This window comes from Salvelinus alpinus, chromosome 17, assembly GCF_045679555.1.
Source record: "Salvelinus alpinus chromosome 17, SLU_Salpinus.1, whole genome shotgun sequence".
Classification (NCBI taxonomy): domain Eukaryota; kingdom Metazoa; phylum Chordata; class Actinopteri; order Salmoniformes; family Salmonidae; genus Salvelinus; species Salvelinus alpinus.
The window spans coordinates 20006165-20022022 of NC_092102.1; the positions used below are offsets into that span (position 1 = coordinate 20006165).

Here is a 15858-nt window from a genome sequence, read left to right on the forward strand (position 1 = left end):
TACCATTCAAAAGTTTCGACACAACTACCCATTCAAGGGTTTTTCTTTATTTTTACTATTTTCTACATTGTAGAATAATAGTGAAGACGTCAAAAATATGAAATAACACATCGAATCATGTAGAAACCAAAAAAGTGTTAAACAAGAAGGAGAGTGATGGAGTGCTGCATCAGATGACCTGGCCTCCACAATCACCCAAACTCAACCCAGATGGTGCCGAAGAACATGGCCGATGTTTTACAGTTGAAGTCGGGAGTTTACATACACTTAGGTTGGAGTCATTAAACTCGTTTTTCAACCACTCCACAAATTTCTTGTTAACAAACTATAGTTTTGGCAAGTCAGTTAGGACATCTACTTTGTGCATGTGTAACAGTATAACTTTAGTACGTCCCCTCGCACCGACCTCGGGCGCGAACCAGGGACCTTCTGCACACATCAACAACAGTCACCCACGAAGCATCGTTACCCATCGCTCCACAAAAGCCACGGCCCTTGCAGAGCAAGGGGAAACACTACTTCAAGTCTCAGAGCAAGTGACGTAACCGATTGAAACGCTATTAGCGCGTACCCGCTAACTAGCTAGCCATTTCACATCCCTTACACATGACACAAGTCATTTTTCCAACAATTGTTTACAGACAGATTATTTCACTGTATCACAATTCCAGTGGGTCAGAAGTTTACATACACTAAGTTGACTGTGCCTTTAAACAGCTTGGAAAATTCCAGAAAATTATGTCATGGCTTTAGAAGCTTCTGATAGGCTAATTGACATCAATTGAGTCAATTGGAGGTGTACCTGTGGATGTATTTCAAGGCCTACCTTCAAACTCAGTGCCTCTTTGCTTGACATCATGTGAAAATCAAAAATCAGCCAAGACCTCCACAAGTCTAGTTCATTCTTGGGAGCAATTTCCAAATGCCTGAAGGTACCACGTTCATCTGTACAAACAATAGTACGCAAGTATAAACACCATGGGACAATGCAGCCGTAATACCGCTCAGGAAGGAGATGTGTTCTGTCTCCAAGAGATGAACATACTTTGTTACCAAAAGTGCAAATCTATCCCAGAACAACAGCAAAGGACCTTGTGAAGATGCTGGAGGAAAAAGGTACAAAAATATCTATATCCACAGTAAAACGAGTCCTATATTGACATAACCTGAGAAGCCGCTCAGCAAGGAAGAAGCCACTGCTCCAAAACCGCCATAAAAAAGCCAGACCACGGTTTGCAACTGCACATGGGTACAAAGATTGTACTTTTTGGAGAAATGTCCTCTGGTCTGATGAAACAAAAATAGAACTGTTTGGCCATAATGACCATCATTATGTTCAGAGGAAAAAGGGGGAGGCTTGCAAGCCGAAGAACATCATCCCAACAGTGAAGCACGGGGGTGGCAGCATCATGTTGTGGGGGTGCATTGCTACAGGAGGGGCTGGCGCACTTAACAAAATAGATGAAATCATGAGGAATTAAAATTATGTGGAAATATAGAAGCAACATCTCAAGAAATCAGTCAGGAAGTTAAAGATTGGTCGCAAATGGGTCTTCCAAATGAACAATGACCCCAAGCATACTTCCAAAGTTGTTGCAAAATTGCTTAAGGACAACAAAGTCAAGGTATTGCAGTGGTCATCACAAAGCCCTGATCTCATCCTATAGAAAATTTGTGGGCAGAACTGAAAAAGCGTGTGCGAGCAAGGAGGCCTACAAACCTGACTCAGTTACACCAGCTCTGTTACGAGGAATCAAGGAGCGGGAGACTAATCCGAACGCATATAAGAAATCCCGCTATGCCCTCAGACGAACCATCAAACAAGCAAAGCGTCAATACAGGATTAAGATTGAATCCTACTTCACCGGCTCTGGCGCTTGTCGGATGTGGCAGGGCTTGAAAACTTTTACTGGACTACAAAGGGAAACGCAGACTCAAGATGCCCAGTGACGCGAGCCTACAAGACAAGCTAAATGCCTTTTATGCTCGCTTCGAGGCAAGCAACACTGAAGCATGCACGAGAACACCAGCTGTTTTGGATGACTGTGTGATAACGCTCTCGGTAGACAATGTGAACAAAACCTTTAAACAGATCAACATTCACAAAGCAGCAGGGACAGACGGATTTCCCAGGACGTGTACTCAAAGCATGCGCAGACCAACTGTCAAGTGTCTTCACTGACATTTTCAACCTCTCCCTGACCGAGTCTGTAATACCTACATGTTTCAAGCAGACCACCATAATCCCTGTGCCCAAGGAAGCGAAGGTAACCTGCCTAAATGATTACCGCCCCGTGGCACTCACGTCGGTAGCCATGAAGTGCTTTGAACTGCTGGTCATGGCTCACATCAACAGCACCCTCCCAGACACCCTAGACCTACCAGATCCACAGATGACGCAATTTCAATCGCACTCCACACGGCCCTTTCTCACCTGGACAAAAGGAACACCTATGTGAGAATGCTGTTCATTGACTACAGCTCAGCGTTCAACACCATAGTGCCCACAAAGCTCATCACTAAGCTAAGGACTCTGGGACTAAACACCTCCCTCTGCAACTGGATCCTGGACTTCCTGACGGGCCACCCCCAGGCGGTAAGAGTAGGCAACAACACGTCTGCCACGCTGATCCTTAACACTGGGGCCCCTCAGGGGTGTGTACTTAGTCCCCTCCTATATGCCCTGTTCACCCACGACTGTGTGGACACACACGACTCCAACACTATCATTAAGTTTGCTGATGACACAACAGTGTCACCGACAACGATGAGACGGCCTATAGGGAGGAGGTCAGAGAACTGGCAGAGTGCGGCCAAAACAACAACCTCTCCCTCAATGTGAGCAAGACAAAGGAGCTGATCGTGGACTACAGGAAAACCGAACAGGCCCCCATTAACATCGACAGGGCTGTAGTGGAGCAGGTCGAGAGTTTCAAGTTCCTTGGTGTCCACATCACCAACGTACTATCATGGTCCAAACATACCAAGACATGAAGAGGGCATGACAAAACCTTTTCCCCCTCAGGAGACTGAAAAGATTTGGCATGGGACCCCAGATCCTCAAAAGGTTCTACAGCTACACCATTGAGAGCATCCTGACCGGTTGCATCACCACCTGGTATGGCAACTGCTCGGCATCTGACCGTAAGGCGCTTCAGAGGGTAGTGCAAATGACCCAGTATATCACTGGGGCCAAGCTTCCTGCCATCCAGGACCTATATAATAGGCGGTGTCAGAGGAAAGCCCGTAAAATTGTCAGAGACTCCAGTCACCCAAGTTATAGACTGTTTTCTCTGCTACCACACGGCAAGCGATACTGGAGCGACAAGTCTAGGACCAAAAGGCTCCTCAACAACTTCTACCCCCAACCCATAAGACTGCTGAACAATTCATAAAATCGCCACCGGACAATTTACATTGACCCCCCTCCCTTTTGTACACTGCTGCTACTCACTGTTTATTATCTATGCATAGTCACTTCACCCCCACCTACATGTACAAATTACCTCAACTAACACTGACCCTGTATATAGCCTCGTTATTGTTATTCTTATTGTGTTACCTTTTATTATTACTTTTTATTTTAGTCTACTTGGTAAATATTTTCTTGACATTTCTTGAACTGCACTGTTGGTTAAGGTCTTGTAAGTAAGCATTTCACGGTAAAGTCTACACTTGTTGTGCATGTGACAAATAAAGTTTGATTTGACTGGAATTGAGATGGTTTGGGTTGGACGGCAGAGTGAAGGAAAAGCTCCGCATATGTGGAAACTCCTTCAAGACTGTTGGAAAAGCATTCCAGGTGAAGCTGGTTGAGAGAATGCCAAGAGTGTGGAAAGCTGTCATCAAGGCAAAGGGCGGCTACTTTGAAGAATCTAAAATATATTTAGATTTGTTTAACACTTTTTTGGTTACTACATGATTAAAAATGTGTTATTTCATAGTTTTGATGTCTTCACTATTATTCTAAAATGTAGAAAATTGTAAAAATAAAGAAGAACCCTTGAATGAGTAGGTGTGTCCAAACTTTTGACTGGTACTGTACATTTTTTTATTGACAACAATAAAAGGGCACACTCATTATGCATCGCCCGATGCCCTGGGTGAGTTTCCCTTTAGGACCAATGGAATGTTCTCAAATGTGCAAACTCTGCTCACCACGGGCACGGGCGAACACACCCACAGACTACACACTCTCCCTCCATCATCTGAACCCCATCATCTGTTGCACTCCTGTAGAGAAATTCCATCTCAACCCTCCCTGTGTCCAAGCTGCCACTGCCACATTCAGAAAGATGTCCCTCATCCTCTTCAGGATACTCTCACCGCATCAAATCTCAGCCCTCCCTGCGACCTCCTTGCTGGCCCCCATTGCCCCCAAACCGGGTCATCCAGCTCCCGGATCCAACCTCTTCAGTCTGAGGTGCGTTGAGTTCGCTTGAACGTTTGCTACGTTGCGGAACGGTTTGGACTGAACAACACATTTCCCCAAAATGTTCTTGAACAGACTTTGAGGTACGTTTGCTCCCGTTCGGTGGGCGTGGTGTGGTGTGGCTTGAAGCAATCAGTGACATATTTAAAGGGCACTGCCTTTGCTGACAGCATTCCCCAACCCACAACCCAACCCCCCAGTACCGTTTACATTCAATTGAACGTTCCAGAACGTAAAAACATACTGTACGCAGCCCTGGCCTCCCTTGTGGGGTGGCTTTGCTGTGCCAGGACTACCCACAGTTTAGTTCAACTCAAAGCTGATTGACAAATTATTTTATAAAAAACAAGGGAGGCCATCAATCAATCAAATGCTACGGCGACAACATGCCATACTATTTTTGTCCAGACAGCATCAGATACATGGGCTCCACATACTGAGACAGGGTGGCGGTGTTTCATTTGCTCTGATGATTTCTCCGGTGAGATTCACACACTAATCCCAAACATTTTAAGAAAGGAATTAAGAAATATCAGAATGGGCAATGTCAGAGTTCAGAATATTAATATATATGTATATGATGGTGTGTATAGACATTATGGACAGTATATGAATGGAAAAGGTGTGTACAGCAGTAGTTAAATAGGATGAGCCTTTATTAGAATACAGTATATACATATGAAGTGGGTAAAACAGTATGTAAACACTATAAAAGTGACCAGTGTTTAATGAATATGTACATATGTCAGCAGTCTCTAAAGTGCAGGGTAGAGTACCGGGTGGTAGCCGGTTAGTAACAGTGACTAAGTTCAGGGCAGGGTACTGGGCAGAGGCGGGATAGTGGTGACTATTTAACAGTCTGATGGTCTGGAGATAGAAGCTGTTTTTCAGTCTCTCTGTCCCAGCTTTGGTGCGCCTTCTAGATGGTAGCGGGTTGAACAGGCCATGACTCTGAGGTCCTTGATACTCTTCTTGGCCTTCCTGTGACACCGGGTGCTGTAGATGACCTGGAAGGCAGGCATGCTCCTGGTAAAGCATTGGGCTGACCGTGCCACCCTCTGGAGAGCCCTGCAGTTGTGGATAGTGCAATTGCCATACCATGCGGTGATATATCCTGACAGGATGCTCTCAATGGTGCATCTGTAGAAGTTTGTGAGGGTCTTAGGGGCCAAGACAAATTTCTTCAGCCTCCTGAGGTTGAAAAGGCACTGTTGCGCCTTCTTCACCACACTGTCTGTGTGGATGGACCATTTCACATAGTCAGTGATGTGCATGCCAAGGAGCTTGAAGCTTTTCATCCTTTCCACTGCGGCCCAGTTGATGTGGATTGGGATGTGTTCTCTCTGCTGTCTCCGGAAGTCCACGATCAGCTCTTTCGTTTTGTTGACGTTGAGGGAGAGGTTATTTACCTGGCACCACTCCGACCAGGGCCCTCACCTCCTCCCTGTAGGCTGTCTCGTCATTGTTGGTAATCAGGCCTACCACTGTTGTGTCGTCTGCAAACTTGATGATTGAGTTGGAGACGTGCATGGCCACGCAGTCATGGGTGAACAGGGAGTACAGGAGGGGGCTGAGCATGCACCCTTGTGGGGCCCCCGTGTTAAGTATCAGTGGAGGTGTTGTTACCTACTTTCACCACCTGGGGCCCGTCAGGAAGTCCAGGACCCAGTTGCACAGGGCAGGGTTCAGACCCAGGGCCCAGAGCTTAGTGATGAGCTTGGAGGGCACTATGGTGTTGAAGGCTGAGCTGTAGTTCATTAATTCTTACATATGTATTATTTTTGTCCAGATGGGATAGGGCAGTGTGCAGTGCTCTGACGACACAGCTTGGGATGTCGTCTGGGCCGGCAGCCTTGTGAATTCTCCGTATTACCAATGATTATAAAGGCGATTCGGATCCAACCTTTAACTCATACATTGTGCCCCTGGCCAGAGAAGATTGAAGTTCAATATGTAGAAGGCTTATGTTAACTAGCTGGTGTTGCCCATGACAGGAAGTTAGGCTAGAGAGCAAGCATTTTAGCCAGGTATCATAGTACAACAACAAATACAAGTGTGTATTGTATGACAGAGTGATAGACCGTTTCATCAACATGAACGAGAGGAGGATGGCATTGGTGTTTCTCTAAGTAAGGTGAATTCACATGTTTTTTCTACTTGCACACACACCATATTGAGTTTACGTCGATTGGACTAAATTCTGGTATCTTTTTTGGGCAGCTAGGAAGACATCACTTCCTGTCATTTCTACCAGCCAACGGAAATAGATCTTTGAGCAAAATGGCTCAAATGGCAACCCCCTATGTTGAAGATGAATCTGGTAAGGGTGATTTAAATTACAACTCTAATTAAGTTATTGGTGGAGTGTGAGAATAAATACAGTTTAGAATTACTAACCCGTTTGTCTTTAGGTCGCTTCCCCAGAACAGTAACCCAGCAACGCTCGAGTTATGGCGCGAACAAATTGTCCAAGCATGCTGGCTAACCAGTTAGCTAGCCAACAAACACACGAGTTAAAACTGCATTGTTGATTAATTAACGTAGTTAGCTAGCTACCAGATAACTAGCGTAGCCAACGTTACTACTAAATAATGTCTAGTTAATAGCTATGTCTTAACTATCTTACGTTAGCTATATGGGACACATTCTGTTGGCTAGCTTAGCCAAACTAGGGCGCAAAAGTACCTAACTAGTAGTATTAGTAGCCCTAGTCTGATTAATCAGGCTTTCATACACAATTGGCATATACAGCCTGAAACATGTGTGCAAAATTGTGTAAATGTCCCTTGCAAGTCAGAACGTTAAATACAATTCTGAATCAGGCAGGATGACGAACAATCCACACATTTTTTGTGTGTACATTTTAATTTTCAGATTTCAGTCTTTAAAATAAATCGAATGAAGTGTGGATTGTTTTCCATCTTCCCCTTGTTCAAAATATGCAATTTTCATTGTCACCATGGCACGCTCTGTGCAATAGCTATTAACGAAGAACCGAATATTCAATATAAAACTAACTTTACCTTGGTGCCAAACCGAACCATATAACGTTACCCACTGGCTCTCTAAAAAGTCTGGTAAATAATACTTTCCTGTGGATAATTTCTCAAATTTCGAGCAGCTGAAAGACAAACCGCACAAACAACCAGTAGAGTAAGTTCAAATGTAATTTTATTCAACGTTCTCTTGTAAGTAACATTTACACGATTTTGTACGTTCCAGGCGTTCCGCAACGTAGCAAATTAATTGTGTACTACAGCCTGATTTATCAGACTACAGTAGCCTAATAATTTACTGTTAATGAGTGTAGTCCAGCGGTTTTCAAACCTCTCCTCGAGGACCTCTAGACGTTTCACAATTCATAGCCAAGGGATTAAAACATATATATTTATTTTAGTTTTGTAAAAAAAAAAACGTTAATTTTAAACATACAATATACTTGCAGTGAAGCCGCTCAACAACTACATCACATTAGTCATCTAACAGCCTCCCATCCAGAGCGACACACAGAAGCAACCAGGGTCAACACCCTGCTTAAGGGCACGTTAACAGATCTCCCACCAGCCCTTCAATATCCCCCCCACAGTTCCCCAAGAGCTTACCCCCCCCTTACAGCCCCCCCCATTCACCAACATCCAACAAAATGAACAAAAGAGAAAGACAAAAGAAAACGGAAAACAACAATGCAAAAAACAAAAGACATCAAGGACAACAAAAATCATAACAGCAAGGCCAACTGAATATGTTTGACTGCATGTATGGGACTATTTACATGTGTGCATTTGAATGTGAGTGTGTGTGTATTGCATGTGTACAAACACCTGCACTGCATCAGCCTCAGGCCAACCAGCATTAACTGTAAAAACACTGCCCCTTAGTGTCATTCAAACTTACTTTTTGTTATGTTTTATTTTTACTTTATTTATTTTGACTTGTATCTTTTTATCAATGGATTGATTATTAGTTGAGAAGTTTAATCAGGTATGCTAGCTGTGGAATAGTTCAAATACATGGAATGGCTAGGGTTCCCAGAGGAGAAGTTTGCAAACCGCTGGCCTAGTCAAACTGCATGCTGTGCGTTGCTTTGCGCGCTGACCAACGAGAAGTAGGACTATTCCTGATCTGGCACATCTGCGTGTTGCGTTTTTTGATATGCAGGGTGAAGTTGATCATTTCGTAATGAAGACAGCGATCGCTTTTACTACTAGCACTGCATGGTTGAAGCAGGAGAAGAGTGTCAACTTCCAAATGGTCTAAACCACGTGTACTCAACTCTTACCCTACGAGGTCCGGAGCCTGCTGGTTTTCTGTTCGACCTGATAATTCTTCTTCGTTGATGAGGTTTAACGGCGGTTGGCATCCAATATGTTGCGTTATCGCAAACTACTAGACTGGAGTACAACTCCCTTAGACTTTGCTTGAATAAATACATAAATAAGCATACCCTACCATCTATTACTACATTCACAACTAAACAAATACAAATAACACCACCCTACTCCACTATTTCAATCCATTTAGTCTTACCTCATGCCAAGAACCTGAAAGGATGGGATATCACCACTTAACACACCCTGTAACTCTTCTGATGACAAGTCACACACCCAAATACCAATCTGCAGCTGTCACCATGACCTCTATTTTCTGCGGCTTACGTTCCATCCCTGCAGTACAGTTGATAACCATTGCTATAAACGCTAAAAATCCAATCTTACTGAAACATAGATCACTTGTTGGCCTATTCTGTACTGGTACAGATCTACTACTCACACCATTCCTCTCAGGATCCCTCCCCCTTGAGCCATCTTCTTCTACTTTCTTCACTGCCTCAGCATATGACAACTTCTGCACTACTCTACCCCTGGAAACCTCAAACTGCCTCTCTCGCACGGGACATTTCTGATCCCCAGCCCCATGAGCACCCCTACAATTAACACATACCCCTACTTTCCCCAATGGTACACATTCCTTTGTCTCATGCCCTTCTGCACACTTCTCACACTTAGGAACCTCCCTCCTACACACTGCTGCCACATGCTCATAAGCTTGACACCTGTAACAACGTAATGTATTCGTCAATAAAGCTCGTACAGGATAACTTATATATTTCCGCCATTTTTAACCGACTCAAGCTCACCTTCTTCGTCCCTCTTTCTCTTAGACCTCATCTGCCTCTCTTTTTCCATCCACTGCACTTCTTCTGACATACATCTTGTTCTTGCTTTCTCAAGGGACGCCATTTAACCGGCTGTCACAATCCCCGTACAATCAGCACGAACCCCTCGGGATGTAGCACTCAACAGTGCATCCCACTTATAATGCAGCTGCTTCGTCTTGATGTTATTCTTTATTAAAAGCTACCGCTACGCTACGCTTTTCAATTTCAAACAAGCTCGCTCTTCCAACCACTATCCCTGTGTCTATAGCTCGCGTGATTCCTACCTGATAATTAATTGCACACATCTAGTGTCCCAGGTCTAAATCAGTCCCTGATTAGAGGGGAACAATTAAAAAGGCAGTGGAACTGGCTTTGAGGTCCAGAGTTGAGTTTAAGAGGTCTAAACCATTATATTATGAGATGGGTGAAATCCAAAGTTGTGCTATATGTATTTTTTTATCTGTAAAATTGACACCATAGACATATACAACACACACACACACACACACACACACACACACACACACACACACACACACACACACACACACACACACACACACACACACACACACAGTCAGCTCAGACAGATCCAGCTCAGAGGCCCAGCTCATGAGCTCCATCGGCAGCAGATTTGAATTTGGAATGGAAAATAATTGTTTAAATCAAATCAAATTTTATTTGTCACTTGTGCCGAATACAACAGATGTAGGTAGACCTTACCGTGAAATGCTTTCCTACAAGCCTTTAACCAACAATGCAGTTCAAGAAATAAAGTTAAGAAAATATTTACTAAATAAACAAAAGGTAAAAAAAAAAAAATGAACACAAGAAAATTACATAACAATAACGGGGCTATATACAGGGGGGTACCGGTACTGAGTTAATGTGCAGGGATACAGCTTAGTCAAGGTAATTTGTAAAGTGACTATGCACGGATAATAAACAGCGAGTAACAGCAGTGTAAAAACAAAGGGGGGGGGGGGGAGTCAGTCAGTCAGTCAATGTACTTAGTCCGGGTGGCCATTTCATTAATTGTTCAGCAGTCTTATGGCTTGGGGGTAGAAGCTGTTAAGGAGCCTTTTGGACCTAGACTTGGTGCTCCGGTACCGCTTGCCGTGTGGTTGCAAAGAGAACAATATGACTTGGGTGACTTTTTAAGGCCTTCTTCTGACACCGCCTAGTAAACTCAGCAAAAAAAGAAACGTCCTCTCACTGTCAACAGCATAACAAGATTCAACAACTGAGACATAAACTGAACAAGTTCCGCAGACTAACAGAAATTGAATAATGTGTCCCTGAACAAAGGGGGGGTTCAAAATCAAAGTAACAGTCAGTATCTGGCGTGGCTACCAGCTGCATTAAGTACTGCAGTGCGTCTCCTCCTCATGGACTGCATCAGATTTGCCAGTTCTTGCTGTGAGATGTTACCACACTCTTCCACCAAGGCACCTGCAAGTTCCCGGACACCAATCTGGGGGGAATGGCCCTAGCCCTCACCCTCCGATCCAACAGGTCCCAGACGTGCTCAATGGGATTGAGATCCGGGCTCTTCGCTGGCCATGGCAGAACACCGACATTCCTGTCTTGCAGGAAATCACGCACAGAATGAGCAGTATGGCTGGTGGCATTGTCATGCTGGAGGGTCATGTCAGGATGAACCTGTAGGAAGGGTACCACATGAGGGAAGAGGATGTCTTCCCTGTAACGCACAGCGTTGAGATTGCCTACAATGACAACAAGCTCAGTCTGATGATGCTGTGACACACCGCCCCAGACCATGACGGACTCTCCACCTCCAAATCGATCCCTCTCCAGAGTACAGGCCTCGTTGTAATGCTAATTCCTTCGACGATAAACGCGAATCCGGCCATCACCTCTGAGACAAAACCGCGACTCGTCGGTGAAGAGCACTTTTTGCCAGTCCTGTCTGGTCCAGCGACGGTGGGTTTGTGCCCATAGGCGACGTTGTTGCCGGTGATGTCTGGTGAGGACCTGCCTTACAACAGGCCTACAGGCCCTCAGTCCAGTCTCTCTCAGCCTATTGAGGACAGTCTGAGCACTGATGGAGTTATTGTGCGTTCCTGGTGTAACTCGGGCAGTTGTTGTTGCCATTCTGTACTTGTCTCGCAGGTGTTTATGTTCGGATGTACCGATCCTGTGCAGGTGTTTTGTTACACGTGGTCTGCCACTGCGAGGACGATCAGCTGTCCTTCCTGTCTCACTGTAGCGCTGTCTTAGGCGTCTCACAGTACAGACATTGCAATTTATTGCCCTGGCCACATCTGCAGTCCTCATGCCTTATTGCAGCATGTCTCCTAAGGCACATTCACGCAGATGAGCAGGGACCCTGGGCATCTTTCTTTTGGTGTTTTTCAGAGTCCATAGAAAGGCCTCTTTAGTGTCCTAAGTTTTCATAACTGTGACCTTAATTGCCTACCGTCTGTAAGCTGTTAGTGTCTTAATGACCGTTCATATATGTCCTGGGTGGCAGGAAGTTTGGCCCCAGTGATGTACTGGGCTTATGCACTACCCTCTGTAGCGCCTTATGGTCAGATGCCTTAGCAGTTGCCATACCGGGTGGTAATGCATCTGGTCAGGATGCTCTCGATGGTGCAGCTGTAGAACCTTTTGAGGATCTGGGGACCCATTCCAAATCTTTAAGTCTCCTGAGGGGGAAAAGGTTTTGTCATGCCATCTTCACAACTTTCTTGGTGTGTTTGGACCATGATAGTTTGTTGTTGATGTAGACACCAAGAAACGTGAAACTCTCGACCCGGTCCGCTACAGCCCCGTCGATGTTAATGGGAGCCTGTTCGGCCTTCCTTTTCCTATAGTCCACGACCAGCTCCTTTGTCTTGCTCACGTTGAAGGAGAGGTTGTTGTACTGGCACCACACTGCCAGGTCTCTGACCTCGCTATAGGCTGTCTCGTCGGTGATCAAGCCAACCACTGTTGTGTTGTAAGCAAACTTAATGATGGTGTTGGAGTCGTGCTTGGCCACGCAGTCGTGGCTGAACAGGGAGTACAGGAGGGGACTAAGCACGCACCCTGAGGGACCCCAGTGTTGAGGATCAGCGTGGTAGATTTGTTGTTGCCTATCCTTAACACTTTGGCACGGCCCATCAGGAAGTTCAGGATCCAGTTGTAGAGGGAGGTGTTTAGTCCCAGGGTCCTTAGCTTTGTGATGAGCTTTGTGGGCATTATGTTGTTGAACGCTCAAACACTCATTAAACAACAACTTTATGCAACAACTGTTAGTGCATCACATCAATTCGTTCTTCTAATCAAACTGAAATGTATCGGAGCGCAGGTATCTTGGTCATGTATTGAATCGTCTTGAAAGGGAAACTTGTACATCCGTAGACAGTATATGTTTAGCATTACCGTCTATGAATGGGCTATAGTAGTAGCAGCAGCAAATGGCTCATTTGAAATGCATTAGCTAGCTAGCTAAATCTTTCTAAGTTACCTATAGTCTCTACAGTAATGTTAGCTAGCTAGCCAGTAATCCAGTATCAATTTGGCTAGCTAGCGACTAGAAAACATTCAATTATGTTAGATTGTTCTCTTTCCTGTTCTTGCTAGTGCCGATGCAAATGTGGCTAGCTAATGCACTATAGTAGAGCGGTGCTGGAGCGCCAAGTCTTGGACCAAAAGGCTTCTCAACAGCTTCTACCCCCAAGCCATTAGACTATTGATCAATTCCTAAAAATCACCACCGTATAATTTACATTGACCCCCCCCTCTTGTACACTGCTGTTTGTTTGTTACCTATGCATAGTCACTTCGCCCCCACCTACATGTACAGATTACCTCAACTAGCCTGTACCCCTGCACACTGACTCGATACCGGTGCCCCTGTATATAGCCCCATTATAGTTATTCTTATTGTGTTACTTTTATTATGACTTTTTATTTTAGTCTACTTGGGGAAAATGTTCTCCTTGAACTGCACTGTTGGTTAAGGGCTTATAAGTAAGTATTTCACGGTAAAGTTTACACTTGTTGTATTTGGCGCATGTGGCAAATAAAGTTTGAATAGATTTTATTTTATTTGTATATTGTTGTAACACACACACATATCAATGTTTTATCAAGCCTGAGTTGACCAGCTGAGCAAAACACATGAATTGGTTCAAATGTAAATGCATGGTTTTCTGAGAATTTGTAATATTTGCTCATGTTTACTCCTCCTGTTATAGGGAAATACATTGCTGCTACACAGCGACCTGATGGAACCTGGAGAAAGCCTCGGAAAGTGAAGGATGGTTATACCCCTCAGGAAGAAGTCCCTGTGTAAGTAATTCTACCTGACAGTGACCTCTGTCAAGTCAACCTTTATACTAATTTTGTATGTATTTTGATAGAAGCCTCTGCTGTAAAATGGTTGTTTCCTGTTTCCTATTTTCCTCTCTGCAAATCTGTCTTTGTTTTCAGCTACGAGAATAAATTTGTGAAGTTCTTCAAGGGCAAGCCTGACCTGCCACCAGGTATGAGCCCCGGAGATGAGGCCCAGGCAAGGCAGCAGCAGCAGGGGATTCCCGGCACTGCAGAGAGTGAGACAGCTGGGCTTTCCAAGACAGCCAAGCGAAACATGAAACGCAAGGAAAAGCGCAAGCTGCAAGGCCCAGATAGCAATGTGGAAGCACTTATCAATGCTGTTGAGAATGTGGCGATTGCAGAGGGCGGTGACAGTGAGATGCCTACATCTAACTCAGCTGAAGCTACTAATGACCATTCAGGAGCAGCAGCAGAAAAGGCCAAGAAGATCAAGAACCTGAAAAAGAAGTTGAGGCAGGTTGAGGAACTGCAGCAGAAACTGGACACTGGGGAGATCAAGCAAGCTACAAATGAGCAGCTGGATAAGCTTGGGAGGGCCAAGGTCATACAGGATGAGTTGCTGCAGCTTGAAGAGGATTCATGAGATTAAAAAGGTTGTCAAAAGGGCAGCAGACGAGTTGTGGAAGTTAGACTGTTGGAAAATACAAACACCAAGTTCTACAAGAAATTGATATTTACAGCTGCATTGATGAGCTTCCCTTGAACATTTTTCTGAAATTTGGTGTTATCAGACAGCCAATCAACATTAACTTTGGTTTTGGAATACCAAGTGTACATAAACCTAACACCTCAAGTTATGTTGTTGACAAGAACTGATCATGTTTTTCCCACACTTTCTCCAAAACCAATGAACAAACAACAATGAGACAGCCATGTTTTTTCTCTTCATTTCAAATGTACTTTTAAAACAAGTGAACTGATCCCGTATGCTTGAATTGGCTATTAACTTATTGGCCATTCATAGTTGTAATAGCATTTATTTTTGTGCTCAGTATTTTTACTGTGCATTTCTTATCTTTGTTTTTTTTAACCTTTATCTGTCAAGAGAATTGCATAGAATATTATTTATTGCATTAAAGATACAGAAAGCCCCTATTCAAGAGAATGCCGTTTTGTTGACCCATCTGTGCGCTGAAATGATACACATTTTCCCAATGATTGGATGATTTGAAATACAGTTTGAATTTGTGTACATAATGAAGCAATTCATGGTTTACAACATTAATAACATCACTCATATGAAAGGATATTTTAATGCTGCTGTGAGATTAAATAGATAGCTCCCTCTACAGGTGAAATCAGGCATAACTGGTTTCAGTGGAAACAACTAACACTATGTCCCCCTGATTACAGGGCATAGGGAGGATTGTTGTGACATGGAGAAGACGAAATGTAACATTGATGTGTTAATGGTTCTTTATATATAAACATACTAAGTAATGGTTGTCTCGGAATGGAAATGTGGTTAGTTGTTTTTCTCTCATAGGACAGTTTTTTTTAAAATCATGATTTACATTACAGGAGGAAGAGGTTTTTGTCTCACAGACTACATGGTATTTATGGAGAGAAACGTAGTCATTCAGAAACAAGAATCTTGATCGAGCAACTTAAAAGATACATTTTGTAAATCTATCACACACGGTCTTTCCCTGGTAGTGAATCACTACAATGTTACATTGTTCATTAACTTTGCAATATTAAATGTATTGAAGACACCATCTGTATTGTAACCTTGTCTCAGTTGTCCTTCAAATGGACCAAAAATAGACCTTTAAAAGTTATTGTTAGTTATATTGACTTAATGATTTTGTGTTGCTCTTTACCAAGAGTGTGTATTTAGAGACAATTTAATCAGTTGAAAGGGAATAGTTTTTGGGATAGTTGGGAGTGTAAGTGGGCTGTGTACTTCAAGAGTTGCTGTCAG

The 15858-nt window shown here is 43.9% G+C and overlaps 1 protein-coding gene across 1 annotated transcript; it reads left to right on the forward strand.

Moving 5' to 3' along the window:
• The first annotated feature begins 6612 nt into the window (after positions 1-6612).
• Positions 6613-15652, forward strand: LOC139542410 (partner of Y14 and mago B). The gene is made up of 3 exons (XM_071347816.1): positions 6613-6752; positions 13796-13889; positions 14031-15652. The coding sequence occupies exons 1-3, from the start codon at positions 6713-6715 to the stop codon at positions 14515-14517; spliced, it is 621 nt and encodes a 206-aa protein (XP_071203917.1). The 5' UTR covers positions 6613-6712; the 3' UTR covers positions 14518-15652.
• Positions 15653-15858: the final 206 nt, after the last annotated feature.